Raw genomic sequence first — 19,690 nt, 5'->3', positions numbered from 1 at the left:
CTTGTTAATTAGGTTACATTCTGTTGTTTTGCAACCTGCTAGAGAATATGGGGATGAGTGTGGCACACTCGAACAGCCTTGCGATTGCTGCACTATGGTCAACAGGAGGGCCCTCAACATCATTAAAGACAGTATACTGTAGCCATCTCCTACATAACCTATTGCGTTATACACATATATATATATATTTAGTATATTGTGTGTGTGTGTGTGTGTGTGTATATATATATATATATATATATATATATATAATGTTTTGACTTATTATGAGATTTATCTAACTGATTTATCTGCTGTTCATTGTTTTCCAACTGTTCCACAGAGGAGTTGTTAAATGCCTGATCTCATCACGGAGTTATGTCTCGAGCTATAAAACACTGCATGATAATGTCAAGACTGTCATTTCAGGGGCAGGCCAAATCGTCTCCACTGCTAGCATACCAAAAGAGGGTCATATGTCTGTTAAACTAGATTCAAGAAGCCCTTAAATTCATTTTAAAGAACAGAGTGACACACACACCACAGACAGGCAGAATAACAAAGGAAAGGATCAAAACAACTCAACCGTTAACACTTAACAGAGGAGAGTATTTCTGAATTGGTGAGTCAGCTGTTTAATTGTTCTCTTTAGGTGTTATTTTTATGTTTCAAATAAGAACTTGTTTCAGAAATGTATGTAATATCAGTACTTCATCAGTACTTTTTCTTTCATTTCACAAAATCCATTTTCACATAGTGATATTATTTTTTGTTATACACAACCTACTGCTCAGCAATGCAACTGAATGTACATGTATACAGAAGCACTAACAAGTGAATGGAGTGTGTAATATAAACATTTTAGCTGAGTATTTAAGAACCATCCACAGCTAGTAGTATGAATCAGTATGTCCAACCTCTGTCTAAACAATGCATTTACTAGACACATCAAAGCTTTGACCTGAGGTTGTATATGTACAGTAACTGGTTAGCCAAGCACCTACAGTAACTCTCTTCATGGGGATGTATGCACAGATTGGGTGGATGGGTGATGGTGGGGTTGTGGGCATCAGTCACAGACTGCGCAGTAGGCTATTTAACGAAATACACAGTTACTAACTACTGTAAAATGCAGAAGAAATGTAGATCAAGCTCTGTCAACTTCACTAGCTATTTTCTGGGCTTCATTTGCTATAAAATAATTAAGGGTCCAAGCAGACAAGCTGCGGGAACCCTATTGTTTTTGCAAGGATTATTCTTGTTTCCCTTTTCTGTCCAAAACGTTGTTGGACAGCAAAAACTTCATACCTTCCTAGCCATGCAGGGATCTTGCATAACTTTAAAGGAATACGCCACCCCTAGGTGAAATTGGGTCTCTCCCCGCAGTCCCTAGAGTTGGATGAGTGAGCCAAAGCGTTTTATAGCCGACCCAGCCATGGTCCTAATCTAGAAACGGCCCGGTTAGCTTTAGCTTAGCGTAGTCGCTGTAATCCAGCGCTGCCAGCTAGCATGTCGTTGCAAAAGTGAATCAAATAACTCAACATTTTTTATAATTATTTCTCGTAACCTGTACATTCACATCGAGTACAAATATAAATGCAAATTAACACGAAGGGATTTACTAGACCAATTTAGATTTGGAACTATTTTCGGGCATAGCACCGGCAAAGCACCGCTGCCAGGCGCAAAGACATCACGCAGCATCTGAAAACCCTCACCTAGGGGTGGCGTATTCCTTTAATTATCTCACCATGATTCTAGGGGGCGCTACAATAAGCACATTTATGTTTTGAGTCATATCTTAGGCTTCGTATGGAATTCCTCTGATTCCTTGGAAGCTCCTGAATTAAACAACCAAATTTTTACCTCATTCATAATGGCACATAGAAGCTCTGTGCAGAAACAAAGTGGCCTAATCTGGCGCTGCAATAAGTAAAAGTGAGTGGTGTGGGACAGTAGGAAACTGGCACAAGACAGTAGGCAAGTGGCATGGAACAGTAAGCAAGAGGCCTGAGACAGGAAAATGGCACAGGATGGTGAGCAAGTGGCAGGGGACAGTAAGCAAGAGGCCTGAGACAGGAAAATGGCACAGGATGGTAGGCAAGTGGCAGGGGACAGTGGCCACTTCAGCCATAATTCTTGAACCCTGTTAATCAATTAAAACAACTATATTTTGTTATTTCATTTATATTGGGAGGGAGATAACCCTCTCTTATAGTATTTACTGTCTAGGAAATGTGTTGATGCCATTAACCTTCAGGAAAATAAATGTATGTTTAACCCACCTTGTCAGATGAAATTGAAACATTGAGTTTCCTGTAAAGTGCATTTTGTCCTCGTCAGCATATTTTTGCTGGCATTTGAGGAGGGAGGGGTGTGAGAGTATTTACAGATCCTGTGTAGAACATGCTGTGCGTACTGCGGCTGCTTCCAGCCAATTGTGCATTGCTGCTGAATCCTGAATGATGTTATATCATGTTAATTAGGCTACAATTTTTGATAGTCCGCTTTGAGAAGTCCCCAACCAATTGCACAAACAATGTTGTTGTCACATCATGTATAGCTGAAATTATATTTATTCTGTATCACTGCTAAGGCAACACAAGTCTATACATATTACTTTCCTTATAATTCAAAACTAAGTGAATAAGTTTAAATATTTTGTGTAATTGTGTAACATGTGTGGATGATCACACTGTCATCCATAAACTGAACTAATTGGAAATTGAAAAAATAAGTGTTTGTTTTTTTTTCTTGTGTAGTCCACCATGGCATTCTCTAGTGTCAGTTGGCAAATGCCCACTAACCTAGCTTTTGAAGACTATAGTGTCTATAGTCACTTTTCTGAAGAAGAGCTGATTCAGCTGGCTGTTGAACGAAGCCTAACAGATGCCTACGGTCCTTCTCAACCTGCTCATCAGTCGGCATATTCACCACCTACACAAACGCAGTTGGTGCCCTCTCAAGATGTCCGCATACCTACATTTCATGTGGTCCAAAGTGAATTTGCAGCCAGGAGACCAGATGCTATACACACTCTGAATGTCCCTCCCCCTGCACTTCCACCCCAGACAGACAATCTCAGCAGGTGAGGTGAAACTTTGTAGGTGTGCTGTATGTAGAAAAGATCATTAGGGGTCCATTAAGAAAAAAAAACATTGTATTCCAATTCTTCCAATTCCTTATTTCCCCCCACAAAACACCTAAGAATTGTGTGTAATTGTTTTTCACTAATTCTGCTAACATGCCATGAGGTGCCAATTGGCTCACTGAAAAAAGGATGCCAATGGTAAAATTTTATGAAATCAAATAGGCAAATTCTTAATGACTTATATAAACAGTACCAGACTTGAAGAAAATCTATAAGGTGGCTCTGCTGCAAACCACAATGAATTTTCTTTATTATGCTCAATGTGTCTTCAAATTCTCCCAAAATTGCTGTATCTCAAGAACTGTAAGGTTCAACTTGAGTGGTCGATTTGAGCAGGTTTTTATACCATTTCCTACACTGTCACCTCTCTCCTGTTGAAGACTTTTTTACCATTTCCTACACTGTCACCTCTCTCCTGTTGAAGATTAGAGGTCTTTATTGTCCACTACTGTGGAAATTCATCTTTGGCCCCACAAACATGTAACACACACAAGCAAGACTACACAACAGGTACAACATAAAGCAGACACAAACAAAGACTACACAGCAGGTACAACAACAACAACAACATAATGCAAAAACACACAAAGACTATACAGCAGGTACAACATATAGCACACACAAGCAAGTCTACACAGCAAGTACAACATATGGAGACATGGAAATGTGCAAAAGAGGTTGATGTCAATAAAAAAGCAGTAAATAATATCAGTTAATCATAAAACTCATAGATTATATTGATTTAGCAAAATAATAGATGATGGTATAAAATATTTCTTAAAAATGTTTCTGCTTGATGTAGGCACTCTATATCTTCTTCCTGAAGGGAGTCTTTCAAAAGTGTGATGTAGTGGATGAAAAGGATCCTGGACTATCTGTAGGGCTTTCCTCTTAGTGTGTGTTGTGTACAGTTCCACCATCTGCCTCTGGGGGTTCAGTATGATTTTACTGGCCATATTTATAATTGAACCAATTCTACAACTTGTTGGGACTGCCGATTGTGGTTTATGGCAATATATTTCTTGAAAATCATCAAAAGTTTATTTATAATATGACAATGGGCATAATAATTTATGACCTATGTTTGAATTTTCTAGAGTTCTGCACTAATCTGCTCAACTTCTGTTATTTCTGACAGTACAGTCTGAACAAGTCCCAAGTGAACAAGTCCCAAGTGAGGAAAAGGGAAGTAAACATTTCTTTAGTGGAGACAGGGAGAAGATACTTGAATGGAAAAGGAGAAGGAAATCCTTGGAGGTTACAGTTAAATCTGTGGAGTAAAGATCCCACTTCATGAAAAATCACTACGTTTAGGCTCTGCAGTATTACGGCTGCTTCTTCAAGTCTAAGTCATCTCACACTTTAGAATGCACTAGTAACTATGGTACACTAATCACCCATTTAGCTAGTTAACACAAAACCTTTAATTAATGGAAATTACTTTTTTATTGCAGTGATATAGCCAAATTAAATTCTGCCATCTTGAAGAATGATGCCGAAACAGTGAGTAAAATTGTATGCAGAATGCCAGCTGAGAGTCTGTGCAAACCAGATACGGAAGGATGGATACACTTGCATAAGGCTGCATACGAGGGTTCTTTGGAGTGTTTGAAGGTGCTGGCAAAAGGTATAACTGAAAAAAAAAAAATAGTTTTCACATTGAGTAAATATTGATGTCATTGTGGGTAGTAGGTAGGTACACTCTTAAAACGAATGTGTTACAAACTGTGTCATCCCTATCTGGACAGAAATGTATTTAAAAAAACAACACAAGTTGTGTTATATCCATTTGTTGGGTTATATCCATTTAACAAAAGCAATGTGTTAGAAACAACACAAATTGTGTTGTCCCTATCTGGACATAGAGATGTGTTAAAAGCAACACAAGTTGTGTTGTTTTAAACACATTTGTTTTAAGAGTGTACTGTTATTTTGTACACTCTTTTTATGGCTGTGACACTACACTACTAGTAGTTATTCTGGTCATTTAATTTGTCGTTTCTCTGTCCCAACAAATTATAGCTTTTCCTAAACTAATCAACAAGGGCACCCACAAGAACCAAACCCCTCTGATGTTGGCCGTTGCTTGTAAACATCTTTCATGTGCCCAGTTTCTGATTGCAGCTGGAGGAGATCCTAACATTGCCAAAACAACAGGCGAGACAGCTCTCTTCAAAGGTATAAAAATAAAATACAGTTCATAAGTATTTTCAGACTTATGACCAAATAAAGTTATGTCTGTTTCCAGTATGTCTAAAACACTAACAGCAGACACCAATAATTAAATATGTCTGATCTTATGTCTAAACAATTGCTGTTGTGTGTTCCAGCCTGTGAAAGGGAAGATGAGAAGATGGTGAAGCTTATTCTGAAATCTGGAGGGAGTATATCAAGGGGCAATGAAAAGGGAATGACTCCTTTACATGAAGCAGTGGCAAACAGAAATGTCAACTGTTGTAAGTTACTGGTGGAAGCTGGAGCGCACATAGGGGCCAAAAACAGTTATGGGATTGATCCGCTGTTCACAGCCGCCATGATAGGATCCACAGAACTACTGAGATTCTTCATTTCATGTGGTGAGTTTTAGTGTTAATTTCGTCAGACGAGACGAGAGGAAATATGTTCGTCAACGACCTTTTTTTTCATGACTAAGACGAGACAATGACGAGACGGCACTAATGTCCTGAAACACTGACTAAGACTATCTTAAGATGCATTATTGTTGACGAAAAAAGACAAGACTAAAATGTTTTGCATGAAATAAAAACTAAGATAAAATCTCTCTTCATTTTCGTCTACAAAATGAGAAGACAGAATATCTAGCTGTTACGTTTCAAAATATTCCGAATGAGTTCATACGCAACAGCTTTCCTGTAGGCTAATCTACGTGCTGTTGCTGCAACCCTGTGGCTGCAACACGAAACTACATGGAACAAGAACACTGGAGATTTCTGCCAGAGTTAGCAAGATGACTACCTAAGCTTTATGCCACAATGCTACATACCCAGAAGTTGAAGCTTCTCTCATACAAATGAACATCCCCCAGAATGTCCATACGAAAATGTTCATCATGTAATGTCAACTATTTAACTAGTTAGACTGATGATTCAAAGTTTGCTAGCAAGTAAGCTAAAATGGAAAGTTCGCTAGCAAGTTAGCTATGGCTAAGATGGAGAGTCTGTTTGGGGAATGTGTTGTGTTTGGGCACATATCGCCATCTAGCGAGGCGGAGTAAAACATTAATACTTTGGCCTACGACAGTGTTTCTCAACAAACTTTTTCAGTTTCAGGACCACTTAACTAACTAAAAAAAAGATTAGACCTACTACAACAGTAGCCTATAATTAGTCTACACAATAGGCTTACTCACTGAACCACCTTGCTTATTGTCTTTGCACTTTGCTTATTGTGTGGATTCATACTGTATGATTTAAACTGGCATATCTTACAGTGTTGGAGAACTGTTTTTACATACAAGTTGGTTCAGTATTGCAAACAACTCATCTATATTATATTTTACCACGTCTGCTCGCGGACCACTTGGGATAGCTTGCGTACCACCAGTGATCCCCGGACCACACTTTGAGAAACACTGGTCTACGAATATGACAGTTGTCCAGTCAAATCTTTCACTGTCTATGGTCAAATCCCAGCCGAGCTATAACTGTAGCTCGACTTACCTGTGCATGTAAACATACTGACTGACAAAAAATCAGAATGAGTAATTATAACAGACGAGTAGCCCTGTGGACACACAATATTGTTGGGAAATTGAGATGTGTGAAACACTATTTGACTCAAATGGTAATCAGAAATAATTTGTTATAAAAAAAAGACTAAAATGTGTTGACTAAAACTGACTAAGACTAAGATACTTTTAGTTTTCTTTTGACTAAAACTAGACTAAAATGACGAGACTTTTAGTCGACTAAAACATGATTAACAAAAATGATATTTGAATGACTAAATATGACAAAGACTAAAAAGGACATTTCGTCACAAGACTAAGACTAAGACTAAATTAAAAATAGGTGGCAAAATTAACACTAGTGAGTTTCATCAAGATTCTGAACTATTTGCCTAGAAGAATTTTCCCTATAGGAAGTCTTTACTCTGAGAGGGTTCAGTGATTCCTTTTGAACACTATTACTCATTAACCCAGGCCCAAGCCTTTGCATGGAATCATTGCCTCAATATCAACACATCAGGATGTAGGCTATGAATCTGATTGAATTTAGTATTGGCTATCCCCAAAATGCACCAGAATACAGGAAATCACATCAAACAAATTAAAAATGTTCTGGGGGAGGACCCCCAACCCCCCCTCCCACATATACGACAATAAGTGAGGGGTCCTTAATACATCTGGACCCAGGGGCCCAAAAGTTTATAATCCGCCCCTGGCAGTGAGGGGTTAGGTACCTTGCTCAAGGGCACTTCAGCCATTCCTACTGGTCGGGGTTCGAACCAGCAACCCTCCAGTTACAAGTCTGAAGCGCTAACCAGTAGGCCACGGCTGCCCACGACAGCTCCACGAAAGGAGGGAACACTAAAGAGTTTGTCTCTGTGAAAAGTCTTCTGATTCAATTAAATACACAAAACGTTTTTCATTCTTTTTGTAAATTTATGTTGGGGCTTTTGCCTTTCAGATTATAGGACAGTGAAGATAGACGAGAGAGAGAGAGAGAGAGAGAGAAAGAAAGAGAGAGAGAGAGAGAGAGAGAGAGAGAGAGATGGGGGTGGGACAGAGAAATGTTCATGTCATCTGACCATAGAAGACTACTCTGGTCAAAATCTGAGGAGCATTCAGTAAACTTTGCTTCATTTACCATCCTCCTCACGAGGTAATCTTGGGTCCTCATCCAGGCAAGTTTGTAACATTTTCAGTTGATCAGCAATTTAATTTAATATACTGTAGAATTTAAATATACTGTGGATATGGTCATCTTAATATGAGTAGCTATTTTATTTGTTTTATTTATTTGAGAACTATTCCCTCACTTATGGAGGTCAACATACCTTTCATTTATTCTCTTGTGTTGTTGAAGGGCATTTGTCACATGAACATGGGGGCTCATAGCCTAGAAATCTAGACGCACCCTAGCGGCGGCAAATTAATTTGATCAGCCTGTACGTCTAGTATCAAACCATAGGGATTTCTATTGGCTGACGCCGTGGACGTCATCCAATCACAGCGCTCTATTTTGTTAGAGAGTCTTAAGACGGGCTTAACAGGATAACGGCAGTCCTGCGACGGTGAACAACAAGGAAGGTGGCTATGGCGAACGAAGAGCGCTTGTTTGAATTGGCGTTGCCGTCAACTTTGGAGGAGTTGGACTTGTGCTTTTCTTTGAAAGTTGAGCAACACAATGCACTTAAGTCATTCCTTTCGAAGAAGGATGTATTTGACGTTTTGCCGACCGACATATACGGATATGGTCGTAGCGCTGGCCTATTGCATGCCCTGGCAGTTTGAAAGACAATTCTCTGCCCGCCCCTTGGATTAAGCAAGGTGAATGGTTCGATTCCAGACTATACATTTCAATGATATAGGATGGCCTGCCAGGCTAGGGGGCTCATGAACATGCCCCCAGAGTGTAGCACTGTAGATGCCTGGCAGCTCTAGCTGTTGGTTGGAACAACTGATTGTTTTAGTTTTTTCGTACCTACAATACTCGGTGACCTCCTGAAAGAGAGATCTATGTGTGAAAAACTTTCATTGTGGCTTTCTGATGTTCGGCATAAACCGCATTGTGGAGGTTACTGTGGGCCTGTAGTGCTGAATATTTCTGATTAAGTCCTCCGTTCACTATTTATTCCCTCGACCATGTTTTGGCTTACCTACACACATACCTATTGAATAATGTCATGATCCAGTTACTTTCTTTATTATTCTTCATTCTTATAAAAGTTCATGAGCCATCTCTTGCGTACGTTTTAGGAGGAGATATTAACACTGAAGCTAACGATGGAGCAACAGCTTTGTATGAAGCATCCAAGAATGGCCATGAGGAGGTGGTGAGGCTGCTTCTGTCCAGAGGAGTAGATGTGAACAAAACAACTAAAGCAGGACTGACCCCTCTTCATGTTGCATCAAAGAATGGACATGTGCGGTGAGTGGTCTCAAGATGTGTTTAAACTGTGAAACACTCATACCTACCCTACCAACCCCCCCACCCCCCCCCCACACACACACACACCTACCTCCCTTAAATTAGACCCACATTGGCTGCAGTTGCTGTAACACACATAAATCGACTTGATGACCTAAATCTTGATAATTTACCTTTGTTGGCTGACAAAGTTGAGGTCAAGACCAAGACTGTCAAGACCAGGTGCACCTCTAACCATAACCCCCCCCCCCCCCCACACACACACACACACACACACACCTCCCTTAAATTACACACCCACATTGGCCGCAGTTGCTGTAAGTACACACATAAATCAACTTGATGACTTAAAGCTTGATAATTTACCTTTATCAAGGCTGACAGGTTCTGTGTGGTCTAACTAGAAGTACCACGTAGCGGAACAACATATGACTGCCCCTCGGTGCTGCACATTCTCTCTGCAAAAATAAATGCTTCTGAGTGTTAGTGAATGTGCTTCTGTGTGTTAGTGAGTGAGTGTGTGTGTGCGTGGTGTTCATGTGTGTGTGTGTGTGTGTGTGTGGTGTACATCTCAGCTGAAGATAGTGGTGATTAAAGTGGCATGTTTTTGCATGTTAATTTTTTACTGGGGGGGTTGGGGGTTGCAACATTACAATTGAGTGGTTATGGGCTAAGTTGATGCAGCCTAGCCCCTTAAGATCAACATACCACAAAAATGTAGTCATCTTGGGTGCAACGATTCAGTAGTTATTTACCGAAAACTGCCCGGCAGCACCCAACTGCCCAAAGCAAGGGGGTTGCCCCCGGGGACCAAATAGTTACTTTCCATAAAAGTCTAGTGGGGATACAGTACATGTCCACCATGTTTCATGTACACCGGTGTTTTGATGCCCCAGGAATTGTTGACCAAAAATTCAGAAAGTTGATGACGGAAAGAAAGAAAAAAAATCCTATATGACCGTGCTAGCGACGGTTATAATTACCTAATCAGAACGACTTATAACTAGCCACTAACGGCGTATTAAAGGCATACATTGAAAGTCATTTGCTTTACATGCTCTTTTTTAGTTATCACAAGTTTATTGAGTTGTATAGTGACTGAACCATTATTGCTATCGTGCTATGCACCAAAAGTTTAAGAGACATATTAAAGTAATTGGTAGCCAGTGTAATGAATGATTTAGTTGGGTGAGTTCATAACACATTCATAGCAGCTGTCATAAACTGCACATAAAGCATTCATGACTGTTTCATGAGACATGACTCAACATTCATACCAAACCTTTCATGAATGTGGAAGACAGATCGACAACAACTTGTCAAAATAAAAGTCCAACAATCGCAAGGCAGCATTGCCGTTTTTGTTCCTTTCCCTGTTTGTGTAACCTGGAAACCATTCATTTAATCTCTCCAGCCTTTGTAAATATTTCATGAATATCTTATGAAGTCTACATCAAATGTCACTTTACTATACAAGTTGTGAAGTATTCGTAATCACAGAGTTTAACACTGGGAGGTAAACTAGCCTACATTCAGCTGACCCGTATTTGTGTAACCTGGAGCAGTTGGACATTCACAGTAGCAAAAAATGAGAAATCATCTGCAAAGGTTACATCATAAAACAAATACATTTTTATGAAACAAAAATTATTTGCTTGACCATGTTCTGACTTTTTGGCACTGGAGTAGCCTGTTGACTCAGATGTGATGTGATCAGGTAAGAGATTTGGAACAAAAACGGCAATGCTGCTTTGCGATGGACTTGTTGGACTTTTATTTTGACAAGTTGTTGTCATTCTGTCTTCCACATTCATGAAAGGTTTGGTATGAATGTTGAGTCATGTCTCATGAAACAGTCATGAAGGCTTTATGTGCAGTTTATGACAGCTGCTATGAATGTGTTATGAACTCACCCGTCAAGTAAAGTGTTACCACTATTTCATTGCTGCTACAAGCCTCTTCATTTACTGTAATGTCAACTTCTTTTCACTGTCTGGACAGAGTTGTGTTGCTGCTGCTTCCACATACCTGCACAATAGTTGTGAGACGCAGTGGTATTAGTCCACTCCACCTTGCAGCAGAGCGGAACAGAGATGGGATCTTGGAGGTTCTCATTGAGGCAGGCTTTGATGTCAACACCCAGCTGTCAGTGGACTATTCTATGATGTATGAGGACCGTCGCACCACAGCACTCTACTTCACGGTGCGCAGCAGCAACGTAGAAGCAGCCTCCATGCTGTTAGAGGCTGGTGCTGACCCCAATCTGGATGTCTTCAACCCTCTTCTGGTAGCCGTGAGGAAGGGTAATATGGAGATGGCATCCTTGCTGATGGAGCATGGGGCAAATGTGAATGCCTGCTTGCCAACACACCCAACCACCTTCCCAGGGGTGCTCCTCTTCTGTATGAAGTATAGACTCATGTTCAAGCTCATTTTGGATAATGGATGTGATGCCAGTGCTTGTTTCACTTGTGTCTATGGAAACGGCCCACATCCTCCTGTCAAGATCAGACATCCCACTTGGGATAGTCTGCACATGTATAGAACTGAAGATCCTCATACCACAACAATACAGGTCAGGGGGAAAGTATTCTTTGAATTCATGTATAACCTTCTGTAAATGTAAATAAATGTATGTAAATCAGGGTTATTGGCCAAGTATTTCCAAATGTTGAGCTATCTTATCCTATTCCTATTTCCAAATTTTGAGCTATCTTTTTATTTTTATTTTCAGTTCTGTGAAGTGATGGCAGATCCTTCTCACTCTCCATGGGCTGGATCTATAATTGATCTCCTGTTAGATTATGTGGGTCATGTGAAATTGTGTTCAAGACTGATTGAACTTCTGGACAGCAACAAGGACTGGGAATACATCAAATCAAGTATGTGCTTTTCCTTCCTGGTAGTCTTCATTTTATGTCGAAATGGCTATTGAACCCAAAACTAATCAACTGATGGCTGTCCACCTTTTGGAAAATTAATCTATGACTGACCTTTCATTTCTACTCTAGCAGAATGAAGTTGAGTGAGTGCACTGTTTGTTGCAGTTGGCAAGTCTGACAGATTGAGGGGAAAACCAAAATTTTGAATGTTTACAACTCTCATGCCCCTCCCCCACGACCACCGAGCACACTCTCATCGAGTTTGTGCTCGTTCGTCAGTGCGCACCAGACTGCACCAGACTGTGATTGACGGTCAGATCTCACACAGCCCTGCTCTGATTGGACCAAAAGAAACGGGAGCTGTGGATTTTTGCAAAACAAATAACAGGCTCTAGGTGGAGGAAGAAGTGCGGGTTTTTTTCTAAAACCGGCTGATTTATGTTGTTCTGTCAGAGCATAGTGTCGATTTCAGAATATGATCAAAAAAATCTTGCCAACTCCAGCTTTAAAATAATGTAATGATTATTGTGTGTTTCATTGGCTGCACTTGAGATGTTCCAAATGCCAGTGTTGGTCTGGCCTTGGGACCTTCAATTTCCTATTGTCATTTTAGCACTTAAGCCAACTGATGCGTTGAACTAGGAGGTAGCGTAGAGTGCTGAAAGTGCCTGTACTTGTGTGGAACATGCTGATGTTAGGCACATTTGCCAAGTCCTCAACTACTGTGTTGCCTTTCAAAGTACTTGCCGGCTTTGTCTTTGACAGTGTGTTTTTTTTCCATTGCCGTTTTAGTTTTGATGGTTTCATGTTCTCATGTGCCAGCAGTTCAGTCCACACACTTTGGGTTTCTGTCCCTTGTCCTCAACAAAAGTAAATTCATACTTCACTTTTGGGTCCTGACCCACCAGTTAAGAAACACTGCCATAAGCTATGTTCCCACAAGTACACTACCTTATTGGTTGAGTCTATAAAGTATATACCAATGGATTACTGTGCTTAACCTTCATTGACGGACATTTTCCCAAAAAGTTCTCACAGCACTCAAAAATCCAATGACCTTGAAATGTCCTTGAAACTTAGGACCACCTTCCTCCCTGCTCCATCTGTGCCGAGTGAAGATCCGCCAGTGGGTAGGATGTCAGAGACTGAGGAGAATGACCAGCCTTCCTCTGCCTGGACGACTCATCAAGTACCTGTTCTACGACAACAGAGAGTCTGAGGATTTCTTGCATTGTGGTTTAGACTAAGTGTGTAGGCTACATATTCACTTTCAGTTGCAGAGATATGGAACAGCTCTTTCAGAGTTGACTCTCTCAGTCAACACAGATGCAATGCGACAACAGCACCACCACACTCTGAAACAAATTACTTCCAATAGTGATTTGCTGCACTGAGCAAAGCGCATAGTATAGTTGAACAGCGCACTGACAATGGATGAATCTCGATGTCCCCCTCACAGACTCACATACTTTAATGAAAGACTTGTGAAGTGCATGAGGGCTTGCTCTCACCCTTTCCGTAAGTTGGCATTGGTGCAGACTTTACCGAATGGATTTACCCACAATTCATGACGCAAAACACAAGGTTACCCTTACCGTCTGACCGTCAATCACAGTCTGGTGCAGTCAGGACTTAGACCTTAGGGGGGACATCGAGATTCAGCCTAACACTCAATAGAACTTTTAACACAAACAAAGCTTCCATCCAGGCACGGAATGGAAATTAGGTAAAAGCTAATATTGTGTGTCTGAGTTTTCCCAATTATATGACACAAGTTTATGTTTATGCTGAGACTTTGGGAGGAAAGCCATATCATGGAAACACATCTTGAGTCAAGGAGGCATATCAAATGTGTTTTACAGAATTCAAAACTATGTTTACCTTGGCATAGTTGAATAATGATAGCTTGGTGAGTAAAACGGACATCCGTCTAAAATCCAATTGTTGCCTTCTTCATATGCAAATCCCATAACTTGAAATGGCCGCTGAAAACAGGTCAACGAACCCCCAATGTTTCGTAACACATGGCGTTACAGTGTTTCCCACAGAATTGGATTCAATTTGTGGCGGTAGCTGACTTTGACAACGGGGGGGGGGGGGTGTTAAAATAAAGGTTCGTACTTCTCCTTGGGACAAGCCCTTTTGAATTTTGGAAAACACTTTTCCATTTACATCGGGATTTTGCAAACATTCAGTGTCAGAGTCAATAAAATGAGCCCTTCAACGAAATTAACAAGCAGCTGTAGACTAAGCATGCTAAATTCGACATCCAAACAGTATTCTAACGTTAGCTTTGAGATATGATTTCATAACTTAACTTAGTTTAGTCTCTTCAATGTAGCCTACTATGTTGTGATAAGACCTTAGCAGAGTTCACTTCAATGCAGCAGTTTTGAACAAATTTGCACAGCATGGTCACGATGCTAAGCGGATTTAATAGCAATTTAGCCAGACGTCTTCTATGCAATGCTTCTATGTGGTAACAACAATCCTTCAACAATCATGAATATTTTGTTAAATGCACATGCAGAGGAGGGGCAGCGGGCTACGAGAGAGAGCGGGGAGGGGCAAGGAAAGGCTGCGTGCGTAAAAAGCGCAGCTCAATGGCAATGCAAGGATTTGACCTTATATTTAATGTAAATTAAATTAAATTTAACATAGAATATTCATCTGTGGCGGCCGATTTTTATTTCGTGGCGCCCCGCCACAGATTAGTCAATGTATGGGAAACACTGGCATCAGCATTTGTGTAATATGCCCCAAAATTGACATACACCAGCCCACACAGCTCAGCTACAGGAATTCCAAAGAAGGAAATGCCATGACCATGAGGTATCGGGTTCCAGCGATTTGCAAGGTGGGACGAGAGTTTCGTCTATGGCGATTGAATGGAAATGGAAACGGAAAGCACACTAAGCCATAAACGCTATTGTAGCTAATGTTAGCTAGCCAAGGTAGCAGAAGGGAAGACATATTGAATGGGCTCCATGAGTCTATGTGATATTTGGAAAACACAGCAGGAAAGACATTTTGACATTACATCAAAGAGGTTGTTTCTTCACAAATGTTCCTATTTCTAGGATATTTTTGGATGTTTTTAACAAACAAACAAAAAACTCCACATAGCACCTCAGCCATGTGACTTGTTGCAGGTAGGTAACATTTGTAAACATATCACAAAACACATATTTGTAAATATACATGCTTTTTACTGTTGTAAACTGCAAAATAAAGATGGTCATTGCAAGGGTCCAAATGGAGTTTTCTTTCTTTTTCTATATTATATCAAGACATGGATAGTAGAAACAATTTTATATTAACACATGTAGGAAAGATTCTCAGACATGACATGCCATATTTTCTACTGTAGCCTACAAAATGTCAAAGGCTTCAGTTTGTGGATCCTTCTGTTATGCCTTAACTCAAAGTAATTGTGGCTGTCAAATGAGCTTCAAAACAGAAACTAAAGTAAATTCGAAACAACATTCAGTCTGTGAAATGACTGTTATACGTTGTACAACAAGGGTCAGTGAAAGTTGACACATTGGCAGAATGGATACAGAGAAGAGTGGAGAGTCTACACTCTTCTCTGTATCCAGTCTGCCCAGTGGTCCTCAAACTACGGCATACGGCCCGCCACCTCATTTTAGGTGGCCCCATCCAAAACATGTCCGTGGTAAATAGGATCCGGCCCGCACGGGAGTACGACATCGTCAAACTATAACCTCCGTAATTTCCCCCATGCATTCTCTATGGCGGGTCTTAACAGTACACATGTAATACTCTTTTTGTCCACTGGTGGTTGTTTTGGCGCAGTTTCGCGTTTGCCATCGAAAACGGAATGAAATGTATAGTAGGCCTACTGTACCTGCAAACAATGTAAGAGGCCTCTGCTGACTGCATCAGTGCTCAAAGTATTCTAAAAGTTTATCAATTAATTGTTAATAACTAACTAACTTCTATTCAAGTCATAATTCTGAAACTTTCTGGTATAATTATTTATATTTTTTATTCACTCGTTCAAATATTCATACAGAGTTCACAAAGTTCTCATCAGGTAAGTAAAAGTTAGAATAGTGGTCATTTCAGATGTTTCTGCCACCACTTCATAAAACTCATAGTTTGAGAACTTTATTTGTAGGATATTGCTTGTTCACAACTTCAGCTGTGTATGCAAAGTTCAGAGTTCAAAATATACTTTTGGGACTCCCTGCTTATAGTTTTGAGAATGCTATTATTAGTATTATTTCATTTGAGCTACATTTTACACTGATATGGCAAGATGGCAATATAAACACAGATAACAATGGCATTAAATTGCAATAGCCTATAGATTAAATGTAATGGAATATTCAACTAAGGTAGACTGCCTTTGTTCACAGCGCTAAGATATTTATGGTTACTGATATACTCGGAGTCTCTGGCCCTCTCTTAGAGCCAGGCATAGTGAGCTGGCCCTCGGAAGAAAAAGTTTGGGGACCACTGTAGACTCTGGAGGAGTGTTGTGTTGATGAGTGTGTTGTTGCTTTTAATGACCTACAGATAATACTTATTATATTCAGCAGAGTATTTTTAGAAGGCATCACACAGGAAGTACATTAATAGATTTCAATAACATTCTACAATGCAACCTAATTTTCAACCTATTCATGACTGACTAACTTGAAAACCTCACAGAATTGGTTTAGAGTAGCAAGACACACCAGTGCCTGTCCAAAACGCTGTCAGGAGCAGCAGCAAGGCAAAATTGCCATTGTGCTTTCGATTTGAAGCAGAAGTTGTTTTTAAAGGTAGCTATAAGCAAGTTCAAGTTCAAAATATATTTATTTTTAAAAATCCTTAGAATAGCTGTTTTAACATTAATTTAACTAGATGTACCGCATAGCGGTACAAAATATGACCGCCGCTCAGTCCTGTACATCCGTTCCGCGAAAATAAATCACACTTCAATTTGTCTCCATATTTTACTCCATCCCCCACTCTTGAAACTTTTGTGTATGCTTGTTTGGCATGCCTGAGTGTGTGTGTGCGGCTGCACAGAAAGTACCCTACTGGTGCTGAAAAGGTGAATAGATTGTAGAATAGCCAAAGAAGATGTAGAATTGTTATAAAACCTTTAAAATCTCTAAACAATCACAAGTAGGGCAGTTCATCACAGTTCATCCATTGCAACTGGATTGATGAAAGGTCACTTACACCTGTAGGCTACATTTTATTTGGGAAAAGCAAAAGGTATCAGCATAATGTTATTTATTTATTTATTTATTTATTTTTTATGTATTTTTAAACAAAAACATCTCTGTCAGTTCCATGCCGTTTTCAACAGCTATCAAAAACAAAGGTCATTTTTGGATGGATGGATTTTTTGTGAATGTTTCTTCTTCTACATAAGATTTTAGTCATCTTTAGTTCATGTAATACTTTATTGTCAATGCACAAATTAAGTAACAGTAGTCTGAAACGTTATTGTTAATGCACAAATTAAGTAACAGTAGCCTAGTCTGAAACGAAATGCTGTTTTACATCTAACCAGTGGTGCAAATAACTGACATGTCCAAATGGGCCTTGATGAAATGCGTCGCTAGACTGTTCATACACATTTTAACGGGCCAAAGTTGAAGAGCTTTTGTCCGTTATTGTTCGTGCAAATATAGGCTGATTCATGTTCCCTTGCATTGTTTAACTGAGGTCCATGGCTAGTCTGGCTTTCATCAGACCAAGCTCAATCTTTTAAGAAATCAAAAAATAAATAGCGGGCAGATCAGGCTCCTAGTCCATAGGCACCCGATATTGTTTAATTTTCTGATTGAGATATACACGCTCTGGCTATTCTAAATGCAAAAATGCATCAGGGAGTTATGACAAAATGGTAACTAACAAACTAGATCCTAATAGAAAGCTGTTAACTTCCCTAAGCTACAGGTAGGATTATAAGGTAGGCCTATTTACAACATAAATTGTCAATAGGCTATGCTGGCGACACAAATAAAATCTCCATTGGAAACCAATGGCTTACGCCTTACAGTATCAAGCGGACTTAAACTGTCATATCGCGGCGAAAAGTTGTAATAACATTCACGCAGCTCCATGAGTCAAGGAAAGCGCGAATGAAGTAGCCACTTCTAAATGGGACCCACTACACAGTAGCTTAAGGTGTTTTGCTAAAGCAGCCATAATGAAATGAAGGTGTCATTGTTTGGATACTTCACACACACATGCTTTTTAATTTCACAGACTACAACTACCAAGCTGTAATCAAAGCACATCGATTCCCCTACCCTGCACGCACTTAAAACAAAATAAACAGGCGTCTCAGTCTCACGCATGTATAGGCAAAACTGTATCAGACCGGTGTAACGTTGGTAAATCTTCCATTGCACAGAATGATTTTGTAGCACGTGCAATAAATGACAGTCGAAAGATACAAACAGTGCTGCTATACATTTGCTTGGTATAACCGCATTTATAGTTTTCTACAAATGCAATAAATCAAATGCCTCCATCACTCAACCAACGCTAACGGTAACATTACCTAGGTCCTTATTGATATTACAAGATTAACGTACCTGCAGTAAAAACCAAGCATGTCCGATAAACATCCTCAGATTTATTTCGGCTTCAAGAAGAAATGGGAATTACACTTCATGTGAACATCGTCCTATCCTTATTAGATGTTCGCTGCGGTAAATTACAGTCCTTGTATGAAGCGTCCATTGTTTTTTCCAACCCACTTTTAACTTACAACAAAATTACGTCTCACTGCAACGATGCGCCATCTAGTGGACAAACGACTACTTCTCGCCAATACTGAAAATGCAGCCATGATGATGATGATGAATATTTATTTTGGTTTTCTTTTAATCCTACTGATTTTCATTTTTTACCGGGGGGGGGCAAATCACAAATGAGTGATTATGAGCCAGGTTGATGTGGGCCCTTGAGACCAACATACCATAAAAGATTCACAGAGAACTGTGTCTGCCCTACCCTCCTTTCGGGGGGTCCAGTCCAGCGGGGGGGCTGCAGATGAAAACGAAAAATGACGGTTCCATGCTATCCATGTGGGGGTACATGCCCACCAAGTTTTGTGTACCCCGGTCTTTCAGTGTCCCGGGAATCCTTGTTGGTGTACGTCACTAAATGTACACATAAATTATTTTATTGTAAGGCCCCCCATGAACGAAAGTACACAAAACTTGGCATGCATTCAGAGGGTGTCATAATGATCCTACACTTTTAATTTCGTGCAGTTTTGACCTTGTCAGCCAGAGATATTGTGATGAAAACACCTAATGTTTTGCTTTTTAATTTTTAACTAGGTGGCGCTATACATGAAATAAGTGGTAATGGGATGGGTTGACATGCCCCCTTAAGACCAACATACATAAAAAAGGTGGACCTCCTAGGCCCTACGGTTCTCGAGATATTCACAGAAAACTGTCTCCGGCCACCTACAGGCCAGTTGGTGTATAGTAACATAAATTAATTTATTGTGTGGCCCCCCATGAACGGAATTCCACCAAACTTGGCGTGCATACAGAGAGTGTCATAATGATCCTACACTT

The 19,690-nt window shown here is 40.0% G+C and overlaps 1 protein-coding gene and 1 long non-coding RNA gene across 2 annotated transcripts in view; one reads left to right on the top strand and one right to left on the bottom strand.

Moving 5' to 3' along the window:
* Window positions 1-361: 361 nt before the first annotated feature.
* LOC121711136 (ankyrin repeat and SOCS box protein 2-like) lies at window positions 362-14,263 on the top strand. Its single transcript, XM_042094478.1, has 9 exons — window positions 362-601; window positions 2,742-3,067; window positions 4,585-4,757; window positions 5,153-5,308; window positions 5,461-5,706; window positions 9,072-9,243; window positions 11,245-11,818; window positions 11,978-12,125; window positions 13,206-14,263. The coding sequence occupies exons 2-9, from the start codon at window positions 2,748-2,750 to the stop codon at window positions 13,370-13,372; spliced, it is 1,956 nt and encodes a 651-aa protein (XP_041950412.1). The 5' UTR covers window positions 362-601; window positions 2,742-2,747; the 3' UTR covers window positions 13,373-14,263.
* Window positions 12,701-19,690, bottom strand: part of LOC121711154 — a 22,434-nt gene continuing 15,444 nt past the window's right edge. The window contains exon 3 of the long non-coding RNA XR_006032264.1: window positions 12,701-12,713. This is a non-coding gene — a long non-coding RNA (uncharacterized LOC121711154). The remainder of the gene's footprint in view (window positions 12,714-19,690) is intronic.

Source organism: Alosa sapidissima, chromosome 6 (genome assembly GCF_018492685.1).
Source record: "Alosa sapidissima isolate fAloSap1 chromosome 6, fAloSap1.pri, whole genome shotgun sequence".
NCBI lineage: Eukaryota > Metazoa > Chordata > Actinopteri > Clupeiformes > Clupeidae > Alosa > Alosa sapidissima.
The sequence above is the reverse complement of the archived record's forward strand: the minus strand, read 5'-3'. Positions and strand labels throughout refer to the sequence as shown.